The sequence below is a fragment of the Heloderma suspectum genome, chromosome 1 (genome assembly GCF_057233095.1).
Source record: "Heloderma suspectum isolate Gila_16-S chromosome 1, 16-S_ref, whole genome shotgun sequence".
In the NCBI taxonomy this organism is placed as follows: Eukaryota; Metazoa; Chordata; class Lepidosauria; order Squamata; family Helodermatidae; genus Heloderma; species Heloderma suspectum.
This window is the reverse complement of record NC_139458.1, coordinates 106,143,797-106,159,118: the sequence shown is the minus strand read 5'-3', so window position 1 is coordinate 106,159,118 and position 15,322 is coordinate 106,143,797. Positions and strand designations below refer to the sequence as shown.

General features: G+C 41.7%; 1 protein-coding gene across 2 annotated transcripts; it reads right to left on the bottom strand.

Annotated features, from left to right (window-relative positions):
- Positions 1-265: 265 nt before the first annotated feature.
- Positions 266-15,137, bottom strand: ARL14EP (ARF like GTPase 14 effector protein). Of its 2 annotated transcripts, none has more exons than XM_084852855.1 (4): positions 14,670-15,137; positions 5,961-6,459; positions 4,036-4,166; positions 266-2,202 (listed from the first exon to the last, which is right to left on the bottom strand). In XM_084852855.1, the coding sequence occupies exons 2-4, from the start codon at positions 6,381-6,383 to the stop codon at positions 1,974-1,976; spliced, it is 783 nt and encodes a 260-aa protein (XP_084708981.1). In that variant the 5' UTR covers positions 6,384-6,459; positions 14,670-15,137; the 3' UTR covers positions 266-1,973. The 2 variants fall into 2 exon arrangements, with proteins under 2 accessions (XP_084708981.1, XP_084708974.1); XM_084852848.1 differs by having other exon boundaries at positions 268-2,202; positions 15,048-15,137.
- Between the last annotated feature and the right edge of the window lie 185 nt (positions 15,138-15,322).

Sequence of the window (15,322 nt, the reverse complement as noted above, 5' to 3'; positions counted from 1 at the left end):
GTGTCTAGTGGCCATAGGATTGCTCCCTAACTCAAACAAAGTTTCTCAAAACATTCTAAAGTTTTTTAATGTTAAGCCCATATTGATTTGGATGTATAAAAATTGTAGACAGCCATGATGGTCCACTAGAAAATATCTAGAAGCCATAGTAATACCTTTACTATTGAGCAATAATGACTGTGTGACATTTTGGTTGGTCCTAAAAACAGTATTGCCATACTGTGGCTTCTGGATTGATTTAGACATGAAGCAACATGTTCTTTTTATGAAAATGAGATGCCAGGTAGAGCAGTTTTAAAATTTAATAAGCCTTCCTACTGTGAACTTCTCTTTATAAGAATTTGCTAGCGGCTGGGCACAATTAATTTAGATATGACATAACTCTAGCCAAGAAGTAATATTTAACTAAATTAAAATGCAAGTGATATCAAATTATTTTAGTAATGTTTGGTCATATATTGTTATAGGTGACAATGAAATGGTTTCTATATACGTATACTGAAGTGACACACTATTGCCCCAATCCAGTGGCTCCTTGTATATATTCCAGTGTTCTTGGAGATCATCCACATGCACATTTTTTTCTACATCAAGCAAGGAGCAGCTCCACATGTGCAAATCAGAGCACCTATGGAATTTTAGATTAAAAGCTATGGATTGAATTCCACCTCCTCTAGTTTCCAATGACAGAACGCCACCAGCTTATTTGCTTTCCATTACAATTTGCTTTTCTAGGTCAGAACAGGTAACAGGATAAATTTCTTGCCATGAGCAAAGTCAAATTAAGCTCCAGGCATAATATTTAGAGCAACCTTCTATGTTTTACACATAATCTATGGTCTTAGCCCTACTTTCAAATGGTGGTCAGCTATCCTGACCAGGTCTCATTTACACAGTTATGATCCTGTACTCCAGGGGTAGGCAATGTGGTGCCCTCCAGATGTTTTAGACTACAACTCCCATAAGTCCCAGCCAACATGGCCACTGGTCAGGCATTATGGGAGTTGCGGTCCAAAATATATGGAGGTCACCATGTTGCTTACCCCTGCCTTACTCCCTGAGGTGTCAAAACTACAAAAATAGCCCTGTTCTAACCTTAGATTCTATTAGCAATATTCTTAATTTGAGGACATGTGAGGTTGTCCTATATCCTTGCGAAGAACAATGATTACGACATTTATAATACAAGATTCTGGTCTCCCTAGTTGTGCTCATATCATTTACATTCAAGTAAATAACTTGTCTGTTTCTCAAAAGCTAGAGAGGACTATCGTATTTCAGCCGAGAAGTTCTCTGTAAGGTTGCCTAGAGACTCAACTATAAAGTCCTCAAGCAGTGACTTCATATCATAAATGCTGTCTGAAGTTACATCTTTGATAATTGCTTTCCTCTCATCACAAGCAGTGAAATACTATTGAAAGCATAGGTTAGAATTCCTTTGCATTCAGATTTGAAAAAGCCATCCCAAATATTTGCGCTTTTGAAATGGGCCAATAATTCTTATTTTTTATTGAAAAAATGAAAATGTGTCATCTTCTTAAAAGCCTCAGTTTGACATTTATATTTTGTAACCACCATGCAACATAAAATTTATCAAACTGCCAATCTACCAAGTGCCAATACTGGTCATGGCTGCTAGAGCTTAAAGTGTCTGAAGTAGTGGTCACATTTTTGAAATTGGCAATCCTGGATTTTTCCTATGTGCAAAGAGGGGAAATGCATGGGAAAAGTATTCTCTCTACAGAGTACATGGCTAATACTATTCCTGTTAATCCATTTGTCCATTAATAAATTCTCAGATCATCAAGTAATGTTCTAGTTTTGTTTCTTTAGGGATGACAATGAGGTGTAATTAACTTTGACATACAGTCTTCACATATATCACATTGAACACTAACTGGAAATCTGAAGAAATTCTATGCATTTTTATATGTGAAAATCTTTAGAATGTCTGTGCTCAAATGACATATAGGCTATCCCACTTGCTTATTGCGAATGATTTCCCCTCCTTCTATCTCAATTTGCTCATACAGCCACTTGCGATCACAGCGGCACTCAGGTCCACACTTGCTGGAACTACACTTGGGACAAGCATAGAAACATCCCAGGCAATCTTCATCAAGACAGTCACAGAGGTCTATCCCACTATAAAGCAGAAGTCCTTGGCTATCGTATACTTTGCTCTTTGCGGGTATTAATTGCCTGGAGAAGAAAAAGAGCACAATTAACAGCAATTTGTAATCGTAGATCCTCCATTTTAAGTCACTGACAATTCAGTTTAAAGCTCTTGATAGTTACATTTACTCTGGTTAATTCCCTTATGCTGAGAAGTGGTAGATCTAAAAGCGATGAGTCATCCACAAGGAGGCTGCTAAGCGACCACTGGAAGATTCGAGTCTATGCAGAAGCCATTACATATACACGCAGTTTGGCATATTAACCAGCCCTAAAACATGAGAGTTTCTCCATGCAATAGATCTGCTCCAAGTGGTAACCTGAGGTCCGCACCACATGAAAATGTTTCTTGGTGGCTTCCATATGGGTGCTACAATATAGGGGAGTAGCTTTTTGTCTCACTATTAAAGAATATATCTGATATAGTTAGATCCGTATTATTTGTTCCAACACGAAGCAGAGCTCTCTTCCTTACTATGTATTCATATGCTAGTATTAACAGAATAATCCTAGTGCAGGTTATTTTGGCACTGGCATAAAGAGTTCATAAGACAAGACTGTGTCACTGTTTCATACTAAAATGCCACGACCAACATACAGAACCTCTGGTTGCAATCCTAAACACATTTAGTATTAAGTGTACTTTAAAAGACTTTCAAGGAACTATTTTAATTCTTTAGCACCATGAACTTAGTTTTAATTATTTAGTTAGAACTGATTTAGAAAAGCAACAAAACAAATCATTTTAGACAGTGTTTTGGTGCTTACCAATTCAGGCAAATTCTTAGCAGAATTCGGCTGTCAGCGTTTTAAGGACATTCTAAGAGGAAACTTAGCTAGGATACTGAGGAGGGAAGTGATGTAAGAAACACTTTCATGCTTGATAACACTAAAGGTTGTTTCCCAGAGCACAATGGCATTTGTAATGGACAGCAGTGAAGGTAGTGCAATCTTGAAACCTCTTGTTACACCTACTCAAGAAATTATGCAAGTGTAAGCAATTTACTGAGCCAGTTGCGAACTGGCTTCACTCCTTTGTTCACACTGTCCAAATTATTTGCATTGCAGCTCCCAGAGACCAAAAAGGGTGTTTTTTTCTCCCTATTATTGTACTCCTGAAAGTGCATTTCAGCAGTCACAGTCACTTTCTTACTTTAAAAAAAAAATTAAAAGAGGGAGGTGGGGTCATGAAGTAGGATCAGTCAATACTGATCCCACTGCTGCAACCCTAAACCCCAAATCAATCCAGGCTGCAAAACAGATCTACTGTCACAAAACAGATCTACTGGGGCAAATGTACATGGGCACAAAGTTGATGTACAGTTGCCAGGGGAAAAACCAGTATATTCACAGATAAATATTGGCTGGAGACAGACCTAATATTTTCAGAGATTTTCTCCCAAATTGCTTTGGTTGCTGCAACCCCAATCCAGCCTTAAAAACTTGATAACCAGACAAAAGTAACAAAGGTGACTGGAACCTTGCTAATCTACTCCAGGGATTTGGTGGCGATGAGGTGGCGATGGGAGGAATAGGGAGAAAGAATGCCTAACTTGGCTATGGTAATGTCATAAGTAGTAGCCAAAAGGAGTCTAATGCTACTGTGGACAAGCCTAATCAGCATTCACCTTCCTTCTCAGTGAAGTACTCTTTTCCCTGATTCAATACATATCATGCCAAAGAACATATTGGATTGGTTTATTTAGAGCCCACTTTGGGGCATAAAAAAAATGTTATCAAGCACTCAAAAAAGATTCTATCATCTCAAGCAGATCTGAAGCATAGTCCAGATGCAAGTAAGACTTTTCCCCAACAAGGGTACGAAAGCAAGGATGAGCGTAATCAGTGCAGAAAACCCACCTGTCTGAATTAATGGATGTGCTTTTTGTTTGCAGCCTTCTTTTTTCTCTTTTGTTTGCTTCTGGAGCAAATCCAGTATGCCGTCCTGGATTAGCAAACTGTAAGGACTTCAAGGCCTTTGCTGTACGCCCCTGAAGAAATACAGACAATTTCATTTGAACCAGCAACACAAAGCTTAATACATATGCCACTGCTAATCAAGTTAAGGCGTTGTCACATCTCACATAAAAGGCAGGTAGAAAGCTGAGGCCAAGTGTTACAAACTCCCACCTAGTAGAATTTCCTACAGATGCTGAGCACATAAATATAAGGAGGGGGGAATGGTTAAATCATATGCCTGTTTCCATGAACAGGGTACCCACTGTGAGTTGCTCTTGATCAATGGCAATTACAGGGCTATATAAAAATGTGAACAAGTGACTGCTACACATTGTGGTATAAAGCTACATCCCCCATGTCTTGTTAACAACATCACTTGTTTGTGCCTCTATGTTGCTCATAAGGTGACTCTAGATCAGGAAGAGGAGTGGTAAGGAAAGTTAAAAAAAAAGAAGCAAAGGTATTTTCTTATGGAGCAGATAAGTTGACCATGAGTATATCCTCATTGATACAAGTTAAAAGAAACAGAAATAGTGAATTGCTACTTTAATAAGTAAACAGGGCACTTTGTCAGTTTTGTCTTGACTTCCCTTTCCAAAATTTAGCTGCAGTATGTTGAGTACTGCAAAGCTGGAGAACAACTTCAGTCCAAAGACGTATAATTTACATTATGGTGCTCTTTACTGCTTGAAATAGATAACCTCCTCTATCAAGTTCTATAAGTATTCCTGGGAAGTGTACCACTTTAGACTGCAAGTAACAGATCACATTTCTGAACGCTCCACCTTGCAAAGTATATCCTGAGAGTAGAACAGTAGCCTAAGAAGAAGCAGCTAAACTAGAATCCGTCTCCCTGATGTGTGGGAGGGTTTTTTTTTTTTTACATTTTCAAGGAGCATTTTACACAGGGGAACATTTAAAAAAATGTGTTCCACCACCTGCAGTCTGAAGTAGTACAATCCACTCCAAGCCATCAAGACTCTTACACCTTGTTCTGCTGAATTTGTAGACTAGGCTCCACTGATTTCACAAAACATGTTGAGGTCTCACCTTGACTGCGCTGCTATGAATTCACTTCTCCTTACTATGGAGGAGTTCAGGTGATCATATCTCCGCTTAGTAACCTGATATAAGCATGAGCCACTTGGTAACTATGGCTAACAGCTGTTGAACAAGCTAGGATATTAAACCAACTTTAGTTTAATATCCTGGCTTGTTCAACAGCTGTTAATCACCATTTCCAGGTTCAGATAAAACAGGAAGCTACAGTTAATTGAAGACTTCCTAGTTTGTTTTGCCTGCTCATGTGAAGGGGCTGCATGTGTGGGGAAAAAGGCTTGTGCAGGCTTTGGCTTACTAAACTGAACACTGTCTCCCCATTCTTATGTAAAGTAATGGTCTCTCTTCCACAGGACTAGGGCTGATTCATACATGCATAATATATCATGTGAGGGCTTGCAGCTGGATATGGTCATACTCCATTGACCGTTATTGGATCTGACATGATGTGAGGTCACATGAAAGCTCCATTTTTGGTGTTTGATTTGTAAAGGCTGTTTCACACATGCACATTTTTTATGTTGCACTTACTGAGTGATGATCATACATGTGGGAACTGCAGAATACCTTAAATACCATTGGTATTTAAGAGGGTTTTAAAAAAATGTAGTTATACTATACTTTCTGTGCAGCCCAGTCCCTTGGTACATTTACTCAGAAGTATGTGCCAGCTTTTTCAATGGGGCTTACTCCCATCTAAATGTGCACAGGATTGCAGCCTTAGTCCAATATTTAGATAGGTGAAAAAAATGGTCCCATATACATACGTCTGTATCAAGTCTCCTTCGCTGACGGTCTTCAGAATCAACCTCTGCATTTCCATTTATTATCTGTGTACATTTTGGACAAAGCTTCCAGCCAGGTATAAACTGCCGTCCAAACTTGGCACTTAGAAAAGTTGCATCATCTATGTCAATTGCATGCAAGTTTTTCCTTGAACGTTTTTTGTGCATATTAAAAGGATCACAACATGACTTTTGCAAGTCTTCATATCTATCAAGGTAAACCTTAGCATGATGGAAGCAGATTGTATGGTTCTCTGAAAGAGTTATCCCAGTCCTAAGCTGAAGGAGTAACAGATCAGTTGATGATAATTCTTGCTTAGTCTTGAAGCCAGTGTGACAGGTAAAGTATGTTTTATGGCAATCACTGCTAGCTTGCAGCTCATTTCCAACTGAACATGGATCCATTTTACTTGACCAGTAAAATATATTTCATTGTCTACATTTGTCTTTGTCGTCTTTAGCAGCTGTTACGAGGATTATCCTGGAGAAAGCAGTGAAGTAAGTGAGATTCATGCTGCATACCTTTGTTTTCAACTAGATCCAAAACAACATCAACCCTAACATTAATGTTCAAGTCGTATGTCCCGTACGCTTATTATTGTTTCAGGGATGCAGCTGAATTATGCAGTTCTTTTTGCAGGCAACTTTTGTCTTTTTAAAAACATTGTAGACAATCATACAAATTTTGTGTACAGAAGAGGAACTTGGGGCCTAAACTTTAGATCTGGCCCTGTCCTACTGTAATGTTTAAGTCTAGAAACTAGAATTCTCAATTTATTTTATGTATTTATTCCATTTATATACTGCCCAACAGCTGAGGCTTCTAGGCAGTTCACAATGATTAAAACAATAAAATACAACACAATAAAACATAAGACTTTAAAAGTAGCATGTAAAACCAAAGTAAAACCCAATCAGGTTTTACATTTTATGTAAAACAGCAGTTACAACCCAGGGAAAGCCAGGGTGAAAAGGTGTGTTTTTAGGAGGCACTTGAAAGATGCCACATTTTCTGCCTCCCAAACTGAATGGGGGAGGGTTTTCCAGAGGGTGGGTGCTGCTACAGCTGGAGTGCACTAGCACAGGAGTTTCCATCAGATTCCATGCATGAAGTAACTGCCATCCCATTTAAGAAGCCATCTTATAGGCTTTCACAGACCAAAGGAATGCCAGAGACTGGTATAACTTCGCACTAGCCTCAAGAAGTGGAAATGAAGGAAGCTGAGAGCGGAGCCAGATGGATTGGCTTCTCTTTGCCAAATGAGAGGTGCTTTAGTAGCTACAGTGACACAAACCTCAGGCTTTCTGATATTTCAGGATGCTCACTGGTAAGAGTGCCAGGCCAATAATGGATATTTGTGTTAGTGTGATTGTTGGCATTAAGAATCTAGGGCTTCCCCCCAAACATGGTAAACTTTATTTGTTCAAAAACAGGATGTCAAGTTGTTAGCAAATTAGTGAGTCTTCTACTTACGCAGAAGAATCTGGCAACCGACCTGATGGAAAATCGTACGATTTTGTGGTAAAAAGTTGAGATCATTATATTAACCTAAAACTTATACTGATAACAATATTAAACAAGATGTCCAAGGAACATATTCTAATGGACACCTCTCGTTATTTTCCTGTGCATAATTTGTATGAGTGGAAGTAGTTGTAACATGTGTCTTTGTACCTTGGGAACAGACATCTCAAACATATTTTACTGAATATGGTAGTGAGATATGCAGCAGACTATTTCCCACATTAGAGGTGCATCTTCACACCACTTCCATTATTCTTCTTAAAGCAGGAGCAGCCATAAGAAAATCTAAATTTACATTTTCTAATGGCAGTTCATAGAATTATATATTCAAGCAGGAGTAATAGCTAGAGTTGGCAAGAAGGATGGCGGAAGCAAAGCCAAAATGCAGAAGCTGTGAAGCCACAATCAACATTACAGATATCTATGGTATCTAACAGCAGACATGCTCCAAAGCAGACCAGTTAACCCCCCCCCACCCCTGCAGCTTTTCTTCTCCACAAAGCAAGAATTGTATGTGTTTATGTTATGACTGATGTTTTTAGAAGGCGAAACTGATATTTTATTCTGAATAACTAGGATGTAGTTCTTAAAAACAAAACAAAACACTAGCATCACAACAGTCGTGGGTATTGGAGGGGCTATAGCACATGGCTGGCATGCAGAAGGTCCTGGGTTCAATCCCCAATATCTCCAGGTAGGGCTATGAAGGAATCCTGCCTGAAACCCTGGAGAGCCGCTGCTGCCAGTCAGTGTCGACAGTACTGGGCTAGATGGACCAATGGTCTGACTGAGTATAAGGTAGCTTCCTATTCCTACAGAACTTGTCTCAAATATACTCACAGCTCATGATCCAAAGAACTCCCGGTATGCATATAAACGCTTCTGCACATGCACAGGAACTACAACAAATTGTCCTTCCGGCTTCAACCTCAGATCACTTTGGATGCTTGTAACCTTCTAGAGCAGCTTTTCATTCAGGAGGACAAGAGGTCAAGATGAGGTTTCCCTCAAAAGTCCAAGTGTGTAGTGGAGACTTGCAATCAGTACTCTAGAACCTAACTAGAGTCTACTTTGAGTCTATTCCTCTTGCGTTCTTGAAGACCCTGCTTTGGGGCCTAAACCAAAATGATATGTGCACTTATGTCTGGGGATGTTTTAATTCTTTGTCTTATTTCTCATGCGGTATTATATTTTGCATTCTCTATTCTAGCTCAGGACTTTGTAGAAACTTGATACACAGAACAAACAGATTCCAGCCTCTCTACAAGTATTTGACTCCATTCTGAAAAATTTCACTTCGGGAGCTTAATCTAACAGATCGGTTGTAATGTTTTTTGTTCAGTGACCATATATTTTAATAGAAATGAAAAAGACAAACAGAAAACTATTATTTAACTGCTTAATAATTTTAACTGATGGTGTACTACTTTGCAGATCTAGAGACCTGCTAATATTCTAAATCCATTTGGAACAGAAAAAAGGTGTATAAAAAGGTATCCAGACCCAGTTTAAAATGACAGGGACAAGGTTTGAAAACTGTTGTCATTGGCAACATTTCACAATTATGAATGTTGCAACATCTGAAGCTTCAGTTTTGCTCAGCTCTGATGAAGCATATTTTAAGTGAGGTATGATAGTGGGCAAATATTATTAATAGAAGATGCCAAGGATATTGCATTAATTTCATGTAGGTGTGGAACGTAGAAGATAAAGTGCTGATGTCCTATGAAATGCTCATTAAAAACATAGCAGGTGGTATTACTGAGAAAGCAAGAAAAAACTGCTGGTGTTTATGAAGAGAAGGAAAGAGGGAGGAGACACTACATGGGCATCACTCTGACTTGGGGACAAGATGGAAGAGAAGAAGGAGAAACAGCAGCAACTTCAGGATCACATTCTTCATTATTGATAACTGGCATGTTTCTCCTACACACCTAGAATTGCATCTTTAATGGACAGTTTCTTCTTGTTTGGTATTTTCAGTTTCTTCAGAATGTCAGCATGTGACCTGCATCAATCCACACTGCAGTTTTGCCTTTGGTGAACAGGCTGCACGAGTGCTTCAACACAATCTCAAGACACAGGCAACCGCTACTGAAAGTGCTCAGATACTTCATCACGTGTGGGTATTTCGATGACCACTTCAGCGCTATGTAAATGCTGACATACTAAACTTTAGTAAGTAAAGCACTGTGGGATTTAGCTTGAAGGGGCAGGTGCTGTTTGCCAGATGTCTGTTTCCTTGGAATGAGCAGTAATTCCTAAGCAAGGCACCAAATAGGAAACTATATTAACTTTTCCTCCCCACTTGATTCCCCCCAATTTCTCACCTGCCACTGCATTAGTCTAGCTGCCTCTGTCCTACCCCTTTGAAACTAGGGCAGTCAGCCGAGAAACAGATGCTATTGTGAGTTCACACCCATGATCTCTTCCCTTTCTCTGCTCTCTACCTTCCTGGCCTTGGCAGCAGATGAGTTTGGCTGTGGGGAACAAGGGGTAAGAAATGACACCAGGGGGTAAGCAAGTGAACTGAGGGAAGGGGGAGAATGATTGGCCGGTGAACAACTATTAACAAGGCAACTATCTGTTGGACAACAAGAATTATTGGAAAGATTCTGGTCCAATGAAAGGTCTTTAGGTGGACAGTCCTTTTAAGGATGCAGTTGTATTTCCGTTTGCTGCTACAAATCTGAGATACTTGTTTTTAAATTATAATTTTAATGTTAAAAATTGACTACCTTTAGATATGTTTTATGCAAAGGTATTGTTTTTAATTATTGCCTAATTTGATTGAGGAGCTTGGAAGTAAAGGAGCATTTCAATGTAAGTTAAATCAAATGGTTCATGCCACACTCAGTTTCAACTTGTATATTGAAGAGTGTGTGTGTGTGTTGGGAAGCAGAATGAGGTCAAGAATTTACACTGGTTAATGCAACATGTTGCACTAACCACATAGAATCATAGGGTTGGAAGGGGCCTACAAGACCATCGAGTCCAACCTCCTGCTCAATGCAGGAAGCCTGATTCTGAGGGAGTCTCCCCTCCAAGTACTAACCAGGGCTGACCCTGCTTAGCTTCCGAGATCAGATGAGATCAGGTGCATCCACAGCCAAACACTGCCTGGGCTGCCGCAAAAGGTTGTGCTGTTCCCATAGAGATGAATCTGGTGTTGGTCTCAGGCAAGCAGTTGTTTACAAGGAGCTGCAGGGAAGGGAGCCTGCAGTTAAGACCAGGGCCTTGTCCACAGCATCATGGGGTGGCAGAAAGTTTTCTGGAAAGGGCCTATGGAGGGGCAGGAAACCATTATGTACAGATTCAGCTACAACACAAAGCTGGCAGTGGATTAAACTGAACAGGTGGACTGAAGCTACCTTGAGGAAACTCCTCCCACAGTTACAGGCAAAGGAAGTGCCCAGTCTCTTAGTGGGCTATAGATATCCCATAGGCAGGAGTCTACAAGTAGTCATTTAGACCATGCATTTAATGCTGGTGAACTGGGGAGCAGTATGCCACCAGTAGAGAGCTTTGGCTATTGGGCGGTATAGAAATGTAATAAATAAATACGTGCTGTATTTTTCCCTTTCAAAAAGAAGTGCCACTATCATCACTCCATGTAACAGCGAACTTGGCTGACAAGTATCAACAGCCACCGAGAAGCAGGAGGGAGATATCGGCATACCAAGTTTTGCAAAAGTATAAAAAATATTTAGGGAAAGAAGCCACAAAGAAAACAACCCAATAAGGACTAACCATGCTCAGTAGCCACAGAATGCTTTATGTCTGTTGGTGAAAAACTGGAAGGAGGGGAAGAGAAGAGAGAATGGAATGGAACAGCCTTCCCCAAACGGGTGCCCTTCGGATGTGTTGGACCACAAATCCTATCATCCCCAGCCAGAATGACCACTGGCCATGGGGGATGCATGGCTGGTGGGATTATGGGAGTTGTATTCTAACACCTGGAGGGCTCCAGGTTAGGGAAGACTGGAATGGGGTATCCTGGAAGAGGGCATGGCTGGCTTCATGCAGCAAAATTTTGTTGCAGGTTTCACTTGTTCCCTCTATTAGTGAACTCAGGTGACTGAGTGCCTCTCTGTTCGGAAACAAAAGGAGAGCATTCAAAAACAAGATAGTGGTTTCTACATAATCAGCAGAGCTCCCAATGGAGGTAAATACATCTGCACATTGAAAGAAAAGGATTTGTAAAGAAAAGCCCGAATAGCCTGAAAAGCACTGGTAAGCTTGCAGGATTTAGACTGCTGATAGCAGAGAGAGGGAAAAGGGGTCTAAAAAAGTGGGGTCAGAAAGACAGTAGTCCTGTTCAGGTGTTATTGCAAGACATATAGGGGCACTGAGGTGCATACATTGGCCCCATCCCCATCCACTCTACCCCATGTTGAACAGGAATACCTGAAGGTTTTTAAAAAATGTTTGTTCAGCTGAATACACATAAAGCCTCAGCACAAAGCATGGATGACATGTTTTATCAGGGCTCCTGATCACACAGAGGTTTCTCATGTCAATTGAATGCAGATGGAAGTCACCTTCAGATGCTCCACTCGACAGAGGGAGGTTTGGGATGGGGAGGGTCAGGGCTCTCATGGACACTGGGATGGCACCAGCGAGCACAGCCCTTTGGCCTCTACATGGGTTGCAACTCCTCAGGCATAAAGCCTGAACAGAGCTAGTGTGAGTCCACCAACAGCTGAAAGCTGCTGAAACACAACATGTTAGGAGGAAAAGAACTGCATGCACACACCCATTATATAGTTATAAAATGCTCTGGTTTGGGTTTGGCAGCTCTCTAACACTATATATGACAATGGGGAAGGAGTGGGGGTGGGACATGGTGTTCTTTACCAGTACCGTACTGCTGAAAGTGCCCACTTCCCCCTCAAAAGTATGAACAGAGCTACAAGGCTTCTGTTCCGGGCTGTCTGACGCCTTGAAAAGAACACCCTTCTCAGGGGCTGAGGAGATACTGCAACATTGTGAGGCAGGTCCCACCTGTTCTGTACAAAAGCAAAGTTGGATGATTGAGTGCTGACAGGATTGGAGTCAAAACAGGGGCTACTGAGAAACAAGAGGTATCTGTATGCTCAGCTGAAACTTAATGTACGCAGCAGGACAAAACAAAAGTTCCCCCCAGATGGAAAAGAAAAATGGAAAACCAGGGGTGGGGAGTGACTTGGCCTGCTTGATTCCGCCACAGTTTAAACTATTTTGGTGGGAGGGCATGACTGGCTGGAATTCTGAACAGGAGCACTCATGTTAAGGAGGATACAAATGAGGACTCGTGTAGGGGCAGCTACAAAGAATAGAGAGCCAGCCTAAGACAAGGGGAGAGTTGCAGAGGATGAAGGGGAAGCATTTTTGTGGAGAGCTTCTAGACGGGAGTCGGGAAAAATTAGGACTGGAACGTTTGGGTGAATTATGTTCTTTGGTTTTGTACAGTATACTTGCAATGGAGGTAGAGGCAGTGTTTAATTTCAAAAAGAACAGGGCAGGGGTTCAAGCCTGGGGAGGCCATGCCATCTACCCTATAAGCCTCTCTCATCGAATGGGGGGCAAACTGCACTTACCCAGTAGGAAGAAGCCCTCTGCATATGTTCAAAGGCTTTGTATATTACTGCTGGTTAGTAAAATTATTGCCAGCTACCAAGTCCAGCTGCAATCTGTGGATCCCTTGTTCATAACCCAGTGACACATTTAGAGGATGAAGCAGAATTAGGAGCGCACTTAGAGGAATGGACAAAAGCAGCAAACATCTCTGAGCCAGGCAATCACATGAAAACAAAAGAAAAGGGAGAGGTGGGAAAAGCTCCCCACCATTACTGATTGTATCTCTGGCCATACAGCTGGGATAGATTTTATGTTCCACTTACTTGAATTTAACCTGGAAACCAGCAATTACAGCATATTACAGACAAATATTAAAGCAAAGCAGGCTTTAGTTGGGCATCTGCAAAACGTTTTACAGAGACAGAAAGGGTACAAAGCACACAGTTTCACAACACAAAGATATAAAGCTAATAGAACATATGGGCTTGTACAGATTATTCTTTCTGCGCTACAACAGGAGCAATTTCCTTTTCGAATTCAAGTGGCACTGGTCCTGATTCAGCATCAATACCCTGATAACTATGAAAATGTAATGGGAGCAGGGAGAGAGATCCTCACAACATGGAACAAACCAGCTTACTCTGTTTTCCTAATTGAAGCTGTTGGTCTTGAATAACCTAAGGTTACCACAACAAACCCAGGTTTGCCACCAACTATACACTCAACAAGGAGTTACAGCCAGTGGCTGTCTCCTGACTGGTACACCTGATTGGCAAGCATATTTGCAAACCCATGCTTGTCACATTTATAAGTAAAACATCTTAGGTGTACACATAAGAATGTAGTGTGTAAAGTGGCTCTCATATTAGTTCCATACAAATGGAGTGGCAAAAGTGACTAAACCAGACTGAAGCAGCTTTAGCCTATTCAAATTTATATGTGAGAGTTTGCACCGCACCCCCTCCTTAAAGGCTATACGCGCACACATTTGGGTACACACGTATCTGTTTACATATCTAATGGGCTCATGGCTGTCACACCCAAAATATATGCACATGTATTGCTGCACAATCAGTCACACTTCTTAGGGATTGCTTTGTAAAACCTAAAAACTGGTTTGACCAAGGTGAAACACACACACACACACACTGACTGTGTGTAGCACGGCAATGACAACTCTACAGTACTGCATTCATGTTTCTGAAAAACTATTGTCTGCTGATGTTTCAAAGCAGTGAGATCACTTATACATATCAACACTTTCTGCCCTTTCTTAATCTTTCCCAACTTACCATAGCATCATGTATCCCAAATTACGATTTTGTGACCTGGAATGCTTCCATGGGACATCCCTGCAGCTTATTACATGGGAAAGGTGGAACATTTAACTAACTTTTTAAAAAGGTGGGGGTGCTACCGTAAATGTTATCTCTAATGGGTAGTTAGATATACCAGTCATCGTCTCTCTGCCTAAGCTACCCCACAGGATTGTTGTGAGGGGAAAGAACAATCCCGCGCTTTTTGGAAGAAGGGTGAGATTAACCATGTATCTATAATTCCTCCAACTATATCGATTCAACAATTACCAACATGAAAATAACTCTTGCCTTGTTAAAATCACAACGCGGGGAATAAAATCGAGTATAATCACTTTGCAGGCAGTAAGGATACTTGGCGCTCTCCCCCTTCCACGTGGTCGTCCAAGCGTTATGAGCGTTCGGGGGCGTTTTTATCACACTGTAGTGCTTGGCTGCTTCAAAGCCACGAGGTCCCCGCCCCACACCCCAGGAGGGCAAAACATAATCCTTTCCTTAAGCCTTCCCGGCCCCGACACGCTTGCGAAGCGGAGAACGAAACCACAGGATCCCCCCTTTAGCTCCATGTCTTCATCGGAAAAACTCACTTCCCTAAAACGTGGCGGGGACAAAGGCGGCCCGGCTCGCGGCCCTTCCCCTGCTTCCAGACGGCTCCACGCCGGCGCTTACCTTGCCATAGGCTTTCCTTCGGCCCAGTCCCGTCGTCACTCCAGAGCCCACCTCGCCCGTGGCCGCCATGAACCCGAGCCCGCCCCGCACGCCTCCCCGCCGACGGAAGGAAACGGAGCCCGGGACGAGCAGCAGACGGGGCTGCAGAGTAACGGCTCCCTAGCGCGACTTCCGGTTCCTGAGTACCGTGGGTGAACTCCTCCATGTGCGGGGCAAGAGCCGGGAAAAGACCAATGGAGCCTGGTGGTTCCGATTTCGGTGGGACTGTGCATCCA